This window comes from Capricornis sumatraensis, chromosome 1 (genome assembly GCF_032405125.1).
Source record: "Capricornis sumatraensis isolate serow.1 chromosome 1, serow.2, whole genome shotgun sequence".
Lineage (NCBI taxonomy): Eukaryota > Metazoa > Chordata > Mammalia > Artiodactyla > Bovidae > Capricornis > Capricornis sumatraensis.
The window spans coordinates 68,925,588-68,944,914 of NC_091069.1; the positions used below are offsets into that span (position 1 = coordinate 68,925,588).

General features: G+C 41.3%; 1 protein-coding gene across 1 annotated transcript in view; it reads right to left on the minus strand.

The window, feature by feature from the left end:
- The window catches only part of EML6 (EMAP like 6), a 288,057-nt gene that overhangs the window by 38,215 nt on the left and 230,515 nt on the right, over nucleotides 1-19,327 (minus strand). Inside the window, exons 24-27 of the mRNA XM_068970681.1 lie at nucleotides 16,318-16,406; nucleotides 11,674-11,850; nucleotides 1,646-1,847; nucleotides 1,425-1,551 (exon numbers count right to left, since the gene is read on the minus strand). Of these exons, the coding sequence (XP_068826782.1) occupies nucleotides 1,425-1,551; nucleotides 1,646-1,847; nucleotides 11,674-11,850; nucleotides 16,318-16,406 (595 nt within the window). The remainder of the gene's footprint in view (nucleotides 1-1,424; nucleotides 1,552-1,645; nucleotides 1,848-11,673; nucleotides 11,851-16,317; nucleotides 16,407-19,327) is intronic.

Sequence of the window (19,327 nt, forward strand, 5' to 3'; positions counted from 1 at the left end):
ACTGCAAGGAGATCCAACCAGTCCATTCTGAAGGAGATCAACCCTGGGATTTCTTTGGAAGGAATGATGCTAAAGCTGAAGCTCCAGTACTTTGGCCACCTCATGTGAAGAGTTGACTCATTGGAAAAGACTCTGATGCTGGGAGGGATTGAGGGCAGGAGGAGAAGGGGACGACAGAGGATGAGATGGCTGGATGGCATCACCGACTCAATGGACGTGAGTTTGAGTGAACTCCGGGAGTTGGTGATGGACAGGGAGGCCTGGCATGCTGCGATTCATGGGGTCGCAAAGAGTCGGACACGACTGAGCGACTGAACTGAGCTGAACCATTCAGAAAGCCATGAAAGTGAAAGTGTTAGTTGCTCAGTCGTGCCCAACTTTTTGTGATCCCATGGACTGTGGCCCACCAGGCTCCTCTGCCCGTGGGATTTTCCAGGCAAGGATACTGGAGTGATTTGCCATTTCCTTCTCCAGGGGATCTTCCCTACTCAGGGATCAAGCCCGGGTCTCCTGCAATGCAGGCAGATTCTTTACCAACTGAGCTACCAGGAAACCCATGCTAAATGCAAAACAACTTGAATCCTGCTAATAATACATCATGGGACCAGGGTACTTGTGAACACTGAACCTATGTCAACGGAAAGAGCCCACACAGAATTCTTAAACATTTTTGAGATCCATGAAATTCTGTTTACATGCTAGTTTTTATTCACTCTTTATCCTCCTAAGTATGAATATGGTAGATTAGGTAATCGTAGTAATTACGAACTTTTTTAAAAAAAGAAATGCTAACGTATTTTACCAAGACTTACAATAGCACATCAGAAAGGCCCAAAATAAAAACAGAAACTCTCATTCTACACAGAGGATCCATAGCAACGAAATCACTTTGGTTAGGCCTGGAATGATCAAACAAGCCTGAACAAATCTGGGCGGGTGAAGACACAGTAAGAGAAGGCACACCAAGTAGTATGGCATAGTGCAGAGACTGGCAGAATGGAAGATTATTTTTCACAGCCCACAAGTATTCCTCCAGGACTTTAGAAGCCTGCTTTCCCTTCTACCTCCCAAGTCAGCATGCTCCCTGCCATCAGCCATCACGTTCACATTCAAGATAGGTTTGGGCTGTCCTGACAACCTCTCTAGGCAAAGGGAAGCCTGGCAGTCTCATCAAATCTCACATCTCATCAAGTCATTTTCCATAAACAACTTCTGCAAACTGTAACCCATCCTTCCTTCATATTGAAGGCTGTGGGAAACTTCCCTCAGCTCAAGCCTGTGTACAGGTGAAGACTCTGTGCATACACATAAATAAAGACGGGCCTAAGTAGCAACTCTGGGGGCAAAGAAAAAACACACTCTGGTTTCAATGAGTTTCTTGCCGTCAGGCGTCATAAATGCAAGCACACCTGGAGACAGCATACCTTTCTTCCACCGAAACTTCTTTCATTTGCTGGTGCGGTTTGGTGCCTTCCATTTCCCTGATGCTCACAGCATAGATCTTGGTGGTGTAATCAATAGCCTTTTCTCTAGCGACGTCACTGTCATAGCCTCAAACGACAGAAAGACACGGGAGGAGAGTTGGTTTGCGATGGTGCAGGAGGGGGTGGAAGAAGGCAGGGTAGGCACATGGCACTGAGCTCACCTCCATCCTCCTCTGCATCGGTGTCCGACTCCTCACTGTCCACCAACTTGCTCTCCTGGGTCCCCACAAACTCCCGCGTCCAGATCATCAGGGCCGTGTCAGCGCCGCCCACGGTGAGCAGCACAGAGTCATTGTGCAGCCATCTCACGTTGGTGACATGGGCGCTGTGCCCCACATACTTCTTAAATCTCGCATGCTGGCCCTGCGATGTCAGAAAACAGCGATGAGCCCACTCGGACTCGGAGTCTCATTATTCTAGTTTCTGGACTATTTCATCCATGTTATTGTCTCGAGAGGCTTCTACAGGATACAAATGAAACAGTTCACACGAGGAGTAATTTCCCTACATTTTTCTAGAGTATAAACTCCATGAGGGCAGGGACTAGCTCTCTTTCTTCCCTAAAACATTTCCTGCCTCACTGTAAGTTCTCAACAAATAGTCTGTGAGGAAATGAATGAAATGTAAACTATAGATCCTATTTCTGGACACCTGACAAAGTAGCCTAAGAAAGGATAAAAAGCTTGTTTCTGCCTCTCTTAGTTGCCAGACGTCTATTCTCCACAGGTATCTAGTGTAAACTCCTGATGCTGAGTCTGGCGGACATTTGAGATCAGCGTGTCTCCCAGGTCATCCCCCTCAGTGCCTTTTTATACCACAGTCCAGGCTGTGACAGATGAGCAAGGGCCTCCTTATGATCCTGGGGCAGCAAGGAAGACTTAAAAGCAAAGCAACAGTTTCTGTCACAGACACTGGAAACAATTTCTAACACTAGAAACACTCAAGTAAATTGATGTTAAAACAAAGTGAGCTCAAAGAGAAAGGAAAAAACAAACAACAAAACTCCCAAAAATAAAGAACACAAACTGAAAAAATACAATTAATATACAGGTTGACAAGTCACCTTAAAAAAAAAAAAAAAAACAAAAACCAAAGTTAGCTCCTTTAAAACAAATATAACTCCCCCCCCAAAAAAGTTCCACAACTAAACAATCTTCAGGTTATATCTGAAAAAGTAAAATAAAATTAAATCCATATATATTGAACTTATTACAGTAGGTCACACTTTTAAAAAGCCAAACATAACCAAATAAACATAACCCAATTTATTAGTCTCTATTGAAAGCTCTTGGTGTGGCAACCAAGCCACACCACCCCAGTGGAGAAGGCTGAGAGTGAGGTGAGAGCAGCTGTTCACGTCCGGGGAGTCCTGACAAGCAGTGAGAAGCCCAGGCTGGCACCAGAGACCGGTTTCCATTTTCAGGGCATGAGCCACAGCCTGGCAAAAATAGCTTTAGTGGGAGCACCGAGAGAGGGAGAGACTTTCCATCCTCTCAGCGACTCCCAGGGAATACCTTATGCGATGTGGGAACCCGCATGAACTTTCTGAGGTCATGCAAGGGGCATCGGTGTGTCTCAGATGAAAACTTTATTCAGTCGTCGACAAGAGGCTTCCAGAGAGTTTTGGACGGGCGTGCTGGGAAACCTGAAACCAGTGCAGATGCATGGCAGAAGACACGGGCAGGGCAGGACAGTACGTGACTTTGAAATACTCATGGTCAAGATCTCTGTGTATTTGTCTGATCCCTCCCTGACAGCTGAGTGGAAGTGCCCACCCCTCAGCAGAGTACGGAGTCTAGACAGACTAGGAAGCAAGCAGGCAGGCAGCATTTCTAGGAAGCCCTCCAGAGTCACTACTTGCTAGAAAACAGGCAGAGCAAAGTAAGGGTTTCTAAGGAAGCCACTGTGTGACCATGTGAAATCCAGAAGGCGTGGACACGGAGAGGACGGTCAGAGTGGTGACAGCCACGTGTCCTGCTGGCCTTCCTGCTGGAAGCAGGAAGCGACCCATTTTGATCCACTACAAATGCAAGTTGGTCTCTTGAGAAGCGGAGAAAGTGAAAGGGCTTGAGAAATCCTTCTCTACTCCTGCATCTAGACAGAGGGATTCAAAAGGAAAGATAATGGAAAAAAAACACTCTAAAATGATCAGAATTAGGCTGCAGGGGAAAAGAAAGTGACACAGAGCAGAAAGAGAAAAAGGAAAAAGTTCTAAGTCACTGAAGTTGTTTAACAAAGCTGAGATTATTCCAGTAAAGATGATTCAAGGTTCTCAGAATAGGAAACCAGGTCCCTGCTCCACAGAACAATGGGAATTCACAGTTACTAGAAGGTTCCAGGAAGCCAGCTGTTCCCCCAGGAGCAGGGTGTTTGGCGGTTCCCTGAGGGCCTATGGGTGGAGCCTCCTGGAGGCCTGGCACAGCTGGGTCAGATGAGCTGTCTTTCTGGGTCATCATGCCAAACTATGTACTTTTGTAACACCCATCAGGACTCAAAACCACAGTCTTCCTCTTCCACTGAGTCATGAAAGAATAGAGAATCTGAAATATGTCTCCAGAGTGCTTGTTGTTAACTGCTTTTAAGAGGAAATTCATGAGAATCTGATGAAAGCTATGTACCCTTTCCCCATATTTACAACATTTTACATATAGTTTCTCTGTCTGTAAAATTCTACATACAAGATTCCTCTTTGATGAATCTTTCTCTAGAGCCTTTGACATTATGAGAAGGACACTTAACAGCTTGAGGATGGATTTTTTTAAAAAGTAAACATTTACATTTTAAAAATGTAAGCAACATGGTGGTATTTTAGCCTCTCTGATAGAGTGAAGGGGAACAGCTTTGGAAAGGAAGGGAGGTTATGGGAAGCAAATGGACAGTGTTAAAGGACAGCATCAGTTTTTCTGGGACATGGTTTAAGGTACTGGACAAATGGGTGGGCTCTGACAAAGCAGAGTCTATTTCACGGATTCTACTTTGGAAACAAATGTGGAAACAATATGATTGTCAGGGGATTAGTGCCCACATCAAGATTTTAAATTGTAAAAGTGCCTATGTAAGACATGGATAGAAAAAATGCCTAGAAGAGAGACCTAGTAACTCAAAGGAAAGGAGAACAAGGAAAAGGGTTAAGAAGAAGACATGACATTAGAGTCTAACAAGCGGAACTTGAATTTTGGACAGAGAGCTGTGTGATGATAACATGGTCTTGTAGGCATCACCAAGACTTGATGAGATGGTACTCAGTGTGAGAACACTGCAAGAGCATGGTGTCTTAGTTTGGTAGGGTTGCCATAAAAAATGCCACATGTTGGGTGGCTTACACAACAGAATTTTATTCCACACAGTTCTGCAGGCTAGGAAGTTTAAGACCAACGGGCCAGCCAATTTGACTCCTGGTGTGGGCTCTCGCCCCGGCTTGTGGACCCCTTATATGAGCACGGAGAAACTTTCTGTCTAGCCTTTCCTCCTCAGCGTGTGTGTGCATGGGGAGAGTGAGTGAGCTCATTGGTGTCTCTTCTTATAAGGACACTAATCCTATCGGATCGGAGACTCACATTTATGACTTCATTTAACCTTAATTATTTCTGTAAATGCCCTCTCTATATATCCTGTCACATTGGATGTTAGGGTTTTAACATAGGAAGTTTAGTGGGGACAAAAACATTCAGTCCGTAACAGATGAAGTGTGGCCAACACACCCAGAGCATTGTAGGAGTGTGACTATACATCTAGAAATGTTCTCCAGCTTGGGCCCACGAAATTGGGAAGGAAAGAGTACCAGGAGAATCAGATGAACAAAAAAAAGGAGAGAAGTGATACTATCAAAGTGGTTTATATTTGACTGCTTTTCAAATGCTTTTAAATTATGAAACTTCTTCTTCAATCAAATCTTACACAGTAGAACTCAAGAATAAGAAGATAAATAATTCAATTTAAAATAGTGGACAAAGATATATACAAACACTTCACAAATGGCCAATAAGCAAATGAAAAATGCTTAGCATGATTAGTCACCAGGGAAACATAAGTTACAAACACAATAATATCACACTATCTACTCTTCAAGACAGCTAAATTTTATAAGTCTGACAACGTCAAATTGGCAACTAGAAACCTGACATTTTTGGTGAGAACATGAAATGATACAACCGTTTTGGAAAAAGATCCGGCAGTTTCTTAAAAAGATAAACACACGTTTTCCCCAATAACACAGAAATTCCACTCCCACATATTTACTTAAAAGAAAGAAAAAAAAAATGTCCACATAGATTTGTCCAAAAATGTTCACTGCAACTTCATTATAACCAAACACAGGAAAAGCATGTGTCTACTGATGGCTGGGTGGATAAACAAACTTTGCTATATCCACACAATGGAATTCTAGTCAGCTATAAAAAGGAAAGGACTGGATTATTGAGAGTCGGACATGACTTAGTGACTAAAACAACAACATTGTTACTCACAACATGAAGAAATCTCAGAAACATTACCTGAGTGAAAGAAGCCAGAAATAGTATGGTTCCTAATTGATCATTCAATTTATACGAAGTTCTGAAACAGGGAAAACTAATCTATGGTAACAAAAACAAAAACAACATTGGAATAGTTTTTTCATCTGAGAGTGGAGTTGGGGTGAAGAGTGCCCCCATGGGAGGGCTTCCTGGGATGATGAAACTGTTCTATATTTTGATAGGGGTTTGGATTAAAAGATGCTTGCTCCTTGGAAGAAAAGTTATGGCCAACCTAGACAGCATATTGAAAAGCAGAGACATTACTTTGCCAACAAAGGTCCATCTAGTCAAGGCTATGGTTTTTCCAGTAGTCATGTATGGATGTGAGAGTTGGACTATAAAGAAAGCTGAGCACCGAAGAATTGATGCTTTTGAACTGTGGTGTTGGAGAAGACTCTTGCGAGTCCCTTGGACTGCAAGGAGATCCAACCAGCCCATTCTGAAGGAGATCAGCCCTGGGATTTCTTTGGAAGGAATGATGCTAAAGCTGAAACTCCAGTACTTTGGCCACTTCATGTGAAGAGTTGACTCATTGGAAAAGACTCTGATGCTGGGAAAGATTGAAGGTGGGAGGAGAAGGGGATGACAGAGGATGAGATGGTTGGATGGCATCACCGACTCAATGGACATGAGTTTGAGTAAACTCTGGGAGTTGGTGATAGACAGGGAGGCCCAGTGTGCTGCAGTTCATGGGGTCACAAAGAGTCGGACACGACTGAGCGAATGAACTGAGATGACTGACTGACTTGGATAATTCAGGTGTATGTGTTTGTCAAAGTTCATCAAAAGGAACCTTAAAATTGGTGCATCTCAACTATACATAAAATTTACTTTAAAAAAAAAAACTTAAAAAATGAACTCTAGTTAATGATATGCAAATTGAAACAATTAGGAGTAAGTGGCACCCCACTCCAGTACTCTTGCCTGGAAAATCCCATGGATGGAGGAGCCTGGTGGGCTGCAGTCCATGGGGTCGCTAAGAGTCGGACACGACTGAGTGACTTCCCTTTCACTTTTCACTTTCATGCATTGGAGAAGGAAATGGCAACCCACTCCAGTGTTCTTGCCTGGAGAATCCTGGGAACGGGGGAGACTGGTGGGCTGCCGTCTATGGGGTCGCACAGAGTCGGACACGACTGAAGTGACTTAGCAGCAGCAGCAGCAGCAGCATCCTGATGTCAACAATTTACTTCGAATCACAAAATCCAAGTGGTGGGTTTCTAGGAGTTCACGCTATCATTCTTTCAGCTTTCCTGTATGTTTGAAATTTTTCACGACAAAATCTTGGGGAAAATCTTACATAGAAGCTCAATGTATAAAAGGCAAAAACATAGTGTCTCTGGAGAAGGAGGGGAACCCCAGTGCCCCTCCAGTTGCCCCCCAACCCTTGTTTCCTGGGGGTTGTCCCTAAGGAGCCTTCCAGAACTCCAGGAGTTGGAGGAACACACCTCAAAATTACTGCGGGAGACAGCCTTCCTGGTCACACTAGGGATGAGGGTGATGAGCTCCCTAGATGAACAATAAATCTGGCTCAGGAGCCCAATTCAATAGTATCAGGAGGATATCAGGTATCTAAACACCTGCCCAGACCTCAGTCCACTAAAACCAGGATAGCACTAACTTGACTTGTCCTGCTGGCAGTCTCATTTCAAAAAATGTAGAAGTAGCAAGGAAAACTGCTACACAGAACGGAACTCTTATCAAATAGAAAGGGCTGGTAGGTGGCAGTAATGTGGTGAATCACTGGGAGAACGCTACCAAGTGGCTTCTCGATGGTCAATGAAAGGAGCACAAGCCATAATCGGAAGTGTATATTAGTAAAGGCTCCCCAAAATGATAATCTGAGGAGACATTAACAAATGAAGAAGGAAAGAAGGCATCTAAAGAAACCAAAGTGGCTGAAGAGGGAGTTGATGTATTCAGGTTTTAAATGTAAAAGTAACAGAAGCAGGAGCAAATAACCAGGGGTGAACACAAAAATATTCTACAGACAACTTTAGTACAGTTTCAGGAATGCAAAAATAAAAAGCCAAGACACCTGGAAAGGATTTTAAAGATATATTTAGGGCTAGAAGAAAAAGAGAAAAGTTAGGAACACGGCTTACATCAGATGGCTTAATATGAACAGGGAGCGGATTTAACGATCGCCTCTAATAAAGGGGATGCTTCTCAAACCAGAGAGGTCCAAACAGAGCTCATGTCCTTGAGTGTAGACACCTTCAAATGTAATTAGAGTAATAAGGTCAGTAATGGTTAAGAGTTGGGAAGTTAAGAGTATGCAGGTCAGGAAGCAACAGTTAGAAGTGGACATGGAACAACAGACTGGTTCCAAATAGGAAAAGGAGCACATCAAGGCTATACATTGTCACCCTGCTTATTTAACTTCTATGCAGAGTACATCATAAGAAACGCTGACTGGAAGAAACACAAGCTGGAATCAAGATTGCCGGGAGAAATATCAATAACCTCAGATATGCAGATGACACCACCCTTATGGCAGAAAGTGAAGAGGAGCTAAAAAGCCTCTAGATGAAAGTGAAAGTGGAGAGTGAAAAAGTTGGCTTAAAGTTCAACATTCAGAAAACGAAGATCATGGCATCTGGTGCCATTACTTCATGGGAAATAGATGGGGAAACAGTGGAAACAGTGTCAGACTTTATTTTTTGGGGCTCAAAAATCACTGCAGATGGTGACTGTGGCCGTGAAATTAAAAGACGCTTACTCCTTGGAAGAAAAGTTATGAGCAACCTAGATAGCATATTCAAAAGCAGAGACATTACTTTGCCAACAAAGATCCATCTAGCCAAGGCTATGGTTTTTCCTGTGGTCATGTATGGATGTGAGAGTTGGACTGTGAAGAAGGCTGAGCGCCAAAGAATTGATGCTTTTGAACTGTGGTGTGGGAGAAGACTCTTGAGAGTCCCTTGGACTGCAAGGAGATCCAACCAGTCCATTCTGAAGGAGATCAGCCCTGGGATTTCTTTGGAAGGAATGATGCTAAAGCTGAAACTCCAGTACTTTGGCCACTTCATGTGAAGAGTTGACTCATTGGAAAAGACTCTGATACTGGGAGGGATTGAGGGCAGGAGGAGAAGGGGATGACCAAGGATGAGATGGCTGGATGGCATCACGGACTCAATGGACGTGAGTCTGAGTGAACTCCCGGAGTTGGTGATGGACAGGGAGGCCTGGTGTGCTGCGATTCATGGGGTCGCAACGAGTTGGACATGACTGAGCGACTGAACTGAACTGAACTGAATGGTTAAGAGTTTGGAAGCCAGGAGAAGTGACATCCACAAAAAAAAAAAAAGTTCCCAGATCCAAAAGGGAAAACACGTAGACTCTGGCACATACTGACTCATGAGTTGATGCAATGCCTGGAAGATTCTAGGGTGAATTATTACACAGAGGTTGATAAGCACTTGGAAAAGTAATGATGACTAGGCAACAACAGGGGTTCACAGTGAACTAACTGCACATCTTTTATTGGTTGGTTTGTTTAGGAGAGATTAAAAATACCAGAGACATAATCTGGCTTTCAGCAAGATATTTGCTAAGTTTTAATGCTATCTTATCAGACTAGAGATAGAAATATGAGTTCCATGATGGCATGGTCAGACAGATTCAAATGCCTGTTACTAATATGTGTGTATTAAGTAACAGAATGCCAAATTGAATGGGGGCTCTCGGTGGTGGTATTTGGTTCTAGTCTTTTTTTTTTTTCTTCCTATGAATTGTAACTCGCACTCCTGAAATCAGAGAATGATATGATGCTGAAAGGGAAAGTAAATAAATACTTTGGAAAGGGATTTCAAAGATGTTGATAGGTTGAAACATAAACAAGATATGTTTGTGTGGGAAAATAAACAAAATAAATCTTATTTGGTACAAATACAAAGCTGTGTACTCGGATTTTAGAAGACCAGTTGTGTACTCAGATTTTAGAAGATCAGTTGTGTAAGTCCAAGAAGGGGGATAACCTTACCATTTGGGGGAATAATATCTATTATTCAATTGTTCCTTATGGCAGCCAAAAGAGCTGATGCCATCTTTGTTTGATTAAATACAAAAATAAAGTCAAAACAAGAAGAGTCCTATTGAGAGGAACCCTGAGCTGATCAGACTGCATCTGAAGCACTTTGTGTTTTTTTTAAATTTTTATTTTATATTGGAGTTCAGTTGATAACAATGTTGTGTTAGTTTTAGGTGCATAGCCACTATGGAGAACAATATGGAGATTCCTTAAGGAACTAAAAATAGAGCTACCATATGATTCAGCAACCCCACTCCTTGGCATATATCCAAAGAAAAATATGGTTTGAAAGGATGCGTGCACCCCAGTGTTCACTGAAGCACTATTTACAATAGCAAAGACATGGAAACAAGTTAAATGTCCATCAACAGATGATGGATAAAGAAGCTGTGGCTCATATATACAATGGCATTTTACTCAGCCATTGCAGAGAATGAAATAATGCCCTTTGCAGCAACCTGGATGGACCTGAATTTGGTCCTAGAAGAGTTACTTTGAAATGGAATTGAAATGGATAAGGGAGATTAAGAGTTACAAAATAAATGAGTCATGAGGATGAAATGAGCAGTGGGAATATAGTCAATAATAACATAATATCTGAACTAACACAGCTTTGTAAGTCAACTATACTTCAAAACAAACAAGTAAATAAACTCTTGGAAAAAGAGACCAATTTGTAGTTATCAGAAGTGAAGGGTGTGGGGGGGACTAGATAAAGGCAGTCAAAAGGTACAACTTCCAGTTAGAAGATAAATAAATATCAAGAGATGCAGTATTATGCTAATTCTTCTGTACATTATAATGAAAGTTGTTAATAGAATAAATCCCAAGAGTTCTCATCACAAGAAAAAACATTTCTTTTTCTGTTGTTTTGTCGCTGTTTAGATGACAGATGTTCACTAAACTTATGGTGATAATCATTCATAAGGTATGTAAGTCAAATCATTAAGTACACCTTAAACTTATACAGTGCTGCATGTCAGTTACATCTCAGTAAAACTGAAAGAAGAAACAACACAAAATTTAATGGAATTGATAAACCAGAGGAAGAGACAGCTAGACACCTTGTTACTGAAGGAACTGGATGTTTAGACTGGAGAAAATGAGACTTCAGGGGCTCAAATATGATCTTTCCACACATGAAGGCTGTCAGAAGACTAGACTATATTCAACAACAATTCAGAAGGTAGAACTTTGGCTAAAGGAAAACAAAAATCAGCTCTATCTAGTGCAAAGCATTTTAACAATGGAGTGGTTTAAAAATGAATTGCGCTACCTTGTGCAGTAGCAAATTCTTCATCTCTAGATGTAGGCTACTGAAAGTGCCAGCCCAAGTTGTAAAGAAAATTCTTACTTTGCAGTTCGTGAGATGTTGGATTTGATGTCCACTGACAGACTTTCAGGGAAGAATTCTACACCACGAGACTCTGACTCAAACTAGTACACCTAAGGTCACCAAGGTTTCTATGGGCATAAACAACCATGATGTAGATAACTGCGCAACTGCAAATGTAGATAACTGTAGATGCCAATGCTGGTTACTTACTCCTTTGATATTTAAAAATCCACTTAAATACAATAGATAGATTTTGGGTTATTATTTGAAACTAAGCAAATACATATAGTAAACATGCAACATTACCTTGACAGGATATGAGAAAAGCTTAATGAAACCAAAATCATCTCCTGTGGCTAAGAGGGAGCAGTCTTTGGTGAGGCTGGCAGCATTTACATCAGTCACGTCGCTGTGCACTGGCCAGATGCCCTCACAGGTGGGCCCCAGCACACAGGTCCACGTGTCCCACTCTATCTTCTCAATCTTGAAAAGAAGGAAAGTGAATACATTTAGTACAACCCAGAGATCTTTTTGTTTTATTTAAAAGAAACAGATTGAGGTTGAATAGTTCTAAATGATGACTTTGCTAACACCGGGTATTTTGTATGCTGCAGTGCCTAAAATTCTCAGCTGCATTTTTAAAGTGGCATATATATTGTTTCAATAAATCAATACTGCAGTCAAACCTCCATATATGCTCCCCTAGATAAAATGAACACGTTTGAATTGTGGACACCTGACAATAACAAAGGTTCTTAATTCTCACCTAGATATTTATCATTGTATATGCCATAAGCTGGGGCTTCCCTGGTGGCTTAGATAGTAAAGGATCTGCCTGCAATGTGGGAGACCCAGGGTCGATCCCTGGGCTGGGAAGATCCCCTGCAGAAAGGAACGGCTACCCACTGCAGTACTCTTGCCTAGAGAATTCCATGGACAAAGGAGCCTGGCAGGCTACAGCCCATGGGGTTTCAAAGAGTCATGAAATTGAAAGACATGAAATTGTGTAATTAAAAGTCATGAAATTAAAAGACCCTTGCACCTTGAAAGGAAAGCCATGACAAACCTAGACAGAGCATTAAAAAGCAAAGACATCACTTTGCTGACAAGGTCCATATAGTCAAAGACATAGTTTTTCCAGTAGTCACATATGGAGGTGAGAGTTGGACCATAACATAGGCTGAGTGCTGAAGAATTGATGCTTTGGAACTGTGGTGCTGGAGAAGACTCTTGAGAGTCCCTTGGACAGTAAGGACATCAAACCAGTCAATCCTAAAGGAAATCAGTCCTGAATATTCATCTGAAGGACTGATGCTGAAGCTCCAATACATTGACCACTTGATGCGAAGAACTAACTCATTAGAAAAGACCCTGACGCTGGGAAAGACTGGCAGCAAAAGGAGAAGAGGGTGACAGAGGATGAGATGGTTGGATGGCATCACCGACTCAACGGACATAAGTTTGAGCAAACTCTGGGAGATACTGAAGGACAGGGAAGCCTGGTGTGCTGGAGTCCAGGGGGTCACAAAGAGTCAGACATGACTTAGCAACTGAACAAACATCAAAATGCCATCAGGGTTTCTCAGCATCAACTCTATTGACATTCCAGGCTAGATAATTATGTGTGTTCAGGGGCTGTCCTGCCCGTTCAGCAGCATCCCTGTCCTCTACTAACTGGATCCCAGTAGCACCACCACCTCAGGTTGTCCCCAGACATTGTCAAATATCCCTGGGAGAGAGGGCAAATTGACCTCAACTGAGAACCACTGAGCTAGACTGATCAATGGGGCTGGTCATTTAGCAAAGTATTTTAAAAAGGCACAGGACAGAACTTTTTAAAGGACTGCTTCCTTGGAAGAAAGAGCAATAAGATTCTGCAGCTAGCTTAGTATCCTTTATGCTCTAGAAAGACCATCTTAAAAACTGGAAGAGATGGGATGTTCATACTCTACTGCACGAATATACATTTTATCCTTTAAAACTGCTTTATCTGAAATTCATGGACAGGAAGATTCGCAATTCAAACATTTTAATTCTGACAAAATCAAGGCTTTTCTTTCCTTTTTTTAAAAAGAAAACAATAACAGTACCACCACCACTGTGGATTAGACTTTCCCAGGGGAATATGATTTTACTTACTTTCATTCAAGACCTGCTAGTGTACCTTATCAGTACCGTTTCTATGCACAAGCACTTGGAAGCACTGTTTAAAAGCTATAAAAACTCATTAGAGACCTGTAGCTAAAATGAAAGGCCAGATTGCTCTCTGCGGATCTGGCAGCTGCTTGGCACGTTGTTAGTGTACCTCACCACCCATTTCTGTAGTTTTCCGCTTGGCACCACTGCCTGGGAGGGAAATGACAAGATGCAGCTAGGATTTGAGTCACAATGTGAGGAGGTGCTATGCATATTTTAGTCACTCAAATTTCTCATTTAATATTCTGTGTTTCTTCTGGACACATGTAGGATTGGAATCAAAAAACAGCAGTTCACCCAGTGCGTTTGGGTGCTCAAGCAAGGCCGCAGACCGAGGTGACGTGAGGTGGTTCCCCCATAACTACCTCAGTCTTCTTAGCTGCAAGTGGAGTCTCCCCAGCTCCTTATGACATCCCCAACTGACCTTCACAGGAAGAGAAGCAGGGAACCCCCGACTCTGGTTCCAGAAATGGGCTTCTGGTCACTGACTCCCTTATAGATATGAGATTTCATTTCTGACCCCCTGCTTGGGTGGCACCTTTCCTGGACTCATTATACAGGGAGGGATGGGGGTGAGCTGGTCTTGCTCACTCTACAGTCACCCCAACAGAACACCCTTGGCCAGATCTGAACACCATGCTATCTGGGGGAGGCTTATGTCTAACTTGTTAGAAGCTATAGAAACTGCATTTAATTAAAATGGAGCATTAAAGAATGTGTATATATATGTGTAACATTGAGTTACATAATATGAGTCACTTTGCTGCATAGCAGAAACTAATACAACACTGTGAATCAATTATACTTCAATAAAATAAATTTAAAAAAGAATGATCCCTGTAACCAACAAAACCCAAAACGGGTATATAAACTTGTTAAACACCCTGGATTTTAGACAGAAGGAGAGCCCTCCAAGGGTGTCTCCCATAGCACCTTGCCCCAGGCAGGTATGTCATTATAATCACTGCTTTGCAGAGGAGGTAACTGGAGCCCAATGAGAAGTGAGTCATTTAAACCCCAGTCAGCTTAGCAAGCAGGGAGGAAGTCGAGCTCTAAGGAGTTGGGCTCCTGGGATAGAGCTGCCTTAACTGCACCATGCTGCATTGGGTGTATATAAATGGACATTTTAATAGCTGTCATAGTTAAAAATTTGCTGGGTAAGCTTTCTGTTAGTTTCACCATGACTATTTCTTTAAAAAAAATCTTTTTTGCAAAGGAAAATTTCAAAATCCTTCATACTTAATTGAGGGGCCTGACAATATTGCTAAGTAAAAGGATGAGCTACTTCTAGAGGTATTTTTTAATCTAAAATTGCTCATCTGTCCCAAGTTGACCTCATCCTTCCTCCACCACGTGGTTCTACCGAATCTTATTTTAGTAAACTTATTTGAGGGACTAGAACTGGAAGGGAAAATACAGATAAAGTGAGGCAAAATGACGCTGCGTGGTCTAGGCTGTGGAGTGACACACAGACCCCTCTAGGCAGGGACCAAAGCTCCGTGGTCCTTTTACTTTCTTAGAACCTTAATTTCCCCATCTGGAAAAAGAGATTGACAACTATCACACACCAGCCTGATTCATAGTAGGTAAACCACTCTCTGAGGATTGGAATACAGGTATACAAAGTGCCTGGAACAGTGCACAGATATCCAGTGAAGGAATGGCATGCTTCCAAGTATCCCTTACTCAAGGCTATTAAAGTTTCCACATATAAAAAAGTTAAAATATAGATTGATCAAAGCTAAATAGACTGGAGTTTGGGAGTGAGATTAATCGATCCATTAACAATTTCCATTAATACAGTGCCATCTTCTGTAACCACTTGGGTGTCTCACGTACTGCACATATATTTCCTTTAGAAACAATTAAAATATTAGGAATGAACAGATGTCCAGAAGTACATTAGAATACTGGGATAGTTTACATTGCTAGCTAACTGAAGCTAGAGAGTGGAAGATGCCTGTCCCTTGGTGGCATACCCTTGACTCTTTTTCCTCTAAAGAAGCAATATTTCCTTTTCTTTCATCAAAGGTTACTTAGTAAATAAATGAGTTAGAATGTCTCCTGGGACTAAAAGGACGTCCTTAGTGCTCCATCAGGCAATGGCCTTTGTGGCCAACAGGGCTTACTACATGGAAGCACTGTACAGATTGAGAGACTAAAGCAGCCAAGCCTTTAGGAAGAGATTTCAGGAGGGTGTTAGTTTATGGATTCAAAAATTTTGTCTAGGATTTGATTTCAGCAATTAAAAAATGATGTATGTGGATAGAAGCATGAGGAAAATATGGGAAAAGGCAACAGCTTGCTATATTAGGATGGTCAGGTTGTGGATGGTTTTGTTTTGAAAAATAATTTCTTTTATTGTTGCAAAAGATATTGTTTACTATTGCAAACAGTAACCACTGAGAAGACATGTTTCAGAATTTTAAGTTCCTAACAAGCTTTGCACAAAATGACAGAACATGTGGAACAGGAAAAGTAATATGTAGCATTCAAATTGTTAGCTCAGTCATTGTCTTCCGGCAGAGAAAAATTAAGTAGAACACCAATTAGAGATTGCTATGTCAGTGGCACAGTAAATCCACACCTCCTCAGAAAGTAGGAAACCAGGGTAAGCAGTCAGATTTAAGAAATGGTCAAGCCTGAAAGACATACAACTATAACTCATTTTAGTGAATAGTAATGATAGGTTTTACTTAAATGCACACAGTAGATCATGAACTATTTTTTAAAAGCTTTGTGTGTGATTGTTACCTCAGAAGGTCTTATTATATGCCGTTTGCCTCTTGGAGCTTCGAAGAAGAGTTGTTCTTTGGCACCTGAATTAACTTGCAGTAATTTTCCTGTTATGATAGAATAAAGCAGGAGACCATTAACCTCTGCATTTATCTTTTAGTGATAAAATGAACAGGATTGCAACCATTTGATATTTTCATTCATTTTAATCAAAGTCTCATAATTTGAGTAAATATATGCTGAATCATCCAGGATGTAGGTAAAGACAATTACATGGCAGGGTGGAAACTCCAAAGCTATGATTTTTAAACATATGAACTTCATAAAACCTTACCTTGAACATCCTTCAAAAAGAGAAGAACGGAGTTGCTACTTTACTCTGCTGCACTGGCTATTTTTCCAAAGCCAAACAACATCTAACTTATGCTCTTTTCCCCTGTTGCTTCCTAGCACAGAAACCTAGTAAAAGCAAACTGCTTTGGCAAGAATTATGACACCAGAAGCAAAGACCCTGTAAGAGTTTGTGTTTACTAAGGTATAAATTCCAGATTTGCCATTTCACATTTAGAAACAGGAAGACAAGGACATATCAAACAAACTGTAAATGCTCATTCCATTCTCCCCTTCCCTTTTTACTTGAAAATTTGTGAAGAAATCCAAGACTTTTCCCAAAACAAAATGTTGAGCAAAAATAGTCTTTTGGTCTGATGTGTAAAATCTTGGATTTTAATCTTGGATTCATTTCAATTAATGTTGAAAAAGATTAGATTTCTTAATTCTCTTCCTACCACATCAATGATCCTTTATGACTTGAAAATTTAAATGACCCAAACAATGTACTTTTGAGTATTTTTTTCAGCATTTTTTTAAACGATGGAAAATCTCAAACACATATGGAAGTAATGGTTTAAAAAAAAACCCTAGAGAGCCAATGTCCAACCTCAATGGTTATTACCACATGGCTGGCCCTGTTTCAGGAATCTCCACTCATTCTCTCACCCCAGATTACTTCGAAGCAAATATCAGCTATCCTAACATTTTATCTGCAAGCAATTTAGTGTATATACACACATACTAGCATGTCCTCGCCCCCTCTTTCTTCCATAGCTCCTTTATATCTAGTAGTCTTGAAATGTCCTTCCTGGAAAAATGAATACCAAACTAAGAACTCTCTGATTCATACCATGTTCTTTAATGTTTAAGTGGGTAGCACTTAGATCTAAAATCTAGCTTGGCTAACCTTCAGGAGTTGCAGGTCTGTTTCTAAGTGACTAATTAAAAACAAGGTTCTCTCATTTCATAACTGAAACCCGAATCATTTCCAATTTGCTGAGTTATAACATGGTGACATGGGGGATTTGCCTTTGCTGTGAGGAGCAAGTAAATTTGAAAGCGTTTTCTCTGAAATGGGCCCATTTTCCTGACTTACTAGCTGAACATACACAAAGTGAGAAAAGAAAAAGAGAGTTAAATCAGCTTTGGCTATTTAGCATTATAAGAAAATGAGTAATCAATATTTTCCCAATGAACTAGATATATCTGCAAAGTGACTTTTAGAATTCTTAAGAGTGACTTCAGATAACAAAGGATGTGGGAACAGAATTAAAAGACTCAATGGAAACATTCTTAGAATGTAATTTCCTGACAATTCACTTTACACTATTGTTTCAAAGATTATACTTTCTAAAACAGACCAAAAACTATTAAAACAGCTCAGTGAAGTACTTTGTGACTGCAGGAATGTTTTTAAAAGCCACTTTGGCAAGCACCATATACCTGTGGCTATCTCCCAAGCCCACACCCCGTCCCTGAAAACTGCCCTCCACCCTGGACTGGGCCCCTGTGGTCACATCTGCACTCTGGAGGTGGACATTGACCCAGGAGTGACCACACTGGGCAATCAAATTCCCTCTCCTGGGAGACTGGAACCTTAGGCTGAATCAGCGGATGCCTTGCTGGGAGGAGATGAATGTGGCCTTTGGGACTAGGGGTGACATTTGGGGGCAATAGAGAGTGGGCCCTGTGCGAACAAATGAGGGAAAGCCTGCCTGTGCAAAGAGGGGCCACACGCAGGCACCAGACCCAGGAGAGCAGTGGAGATGGGCCCTTCAGAGCAGGAGAGGAGGGGAGTGGGGCACTGCCTGGTTGGGTTCCAGGCATTTTCTGATTCATTTCTAAAGCCAGTTTCTCAGGAGATGCTGCTTCCTGTTCTTAGATTCTATGAGATATCCCTATCTTTCCAATAAAGTCATTCCTTATCCTTATTTTTTAATTTAAGCTGGCTTGAGTGGGTTTCTGAAACCAAGGATATAAAGAAATTTTTAAAAAATCAATTATTGTGTTAGGAAGGTGGCATCATGGGTGTGTTTTTCTCCTCAAATTTTCATTACTGCCGTTATTAAACTGTCTTTTTTTTTTTTTTTAAGCATAGAGGAACTATTTAGGTCACCACTCTTTTTTCCACTGCCTGCTATTCTGTAATATATAACCATGGAAATATTCTGAGGATGGGAGCAGAAGCAAAGGGCAAAAATTCTGTATAATCCAGGTATAATTTGCCCCTGAATAACAGTAACTCTATTCTTTTAGAATCCTCACTTTTTAAATAAAATTCACTAGAAATGTCTATATACACAGAATAAGAGAATTGAAAAGGACAGCTGTCCTCATTATGATGCAGGTACAGTACATCACATACTGCTGGGGCCTAGAGCTTTATAACCCACAGAGCGATTCATACACATCACCCCAGTATCTATATAACCTACAACTTAGAACAATTCCACTGCTCAGGCTCATTCTCCAAAGACATACAGATGGTCAACAAACACATGAAAAGATGCTCAACATCACTCATTATCAGACAAATGCAAATCAAAACCACAATGAGGTACCATTTCACGCCAGTCAGAATGGCTGCTATCCAAAAGTCTACAAGCAATAAATGCTGGAGAGGGTGCGGAGAAAAGGGAACCCTCTTACACTGTTGGTGAGAATGCAAACTAGTATAGCCACTATGGAGAACAGT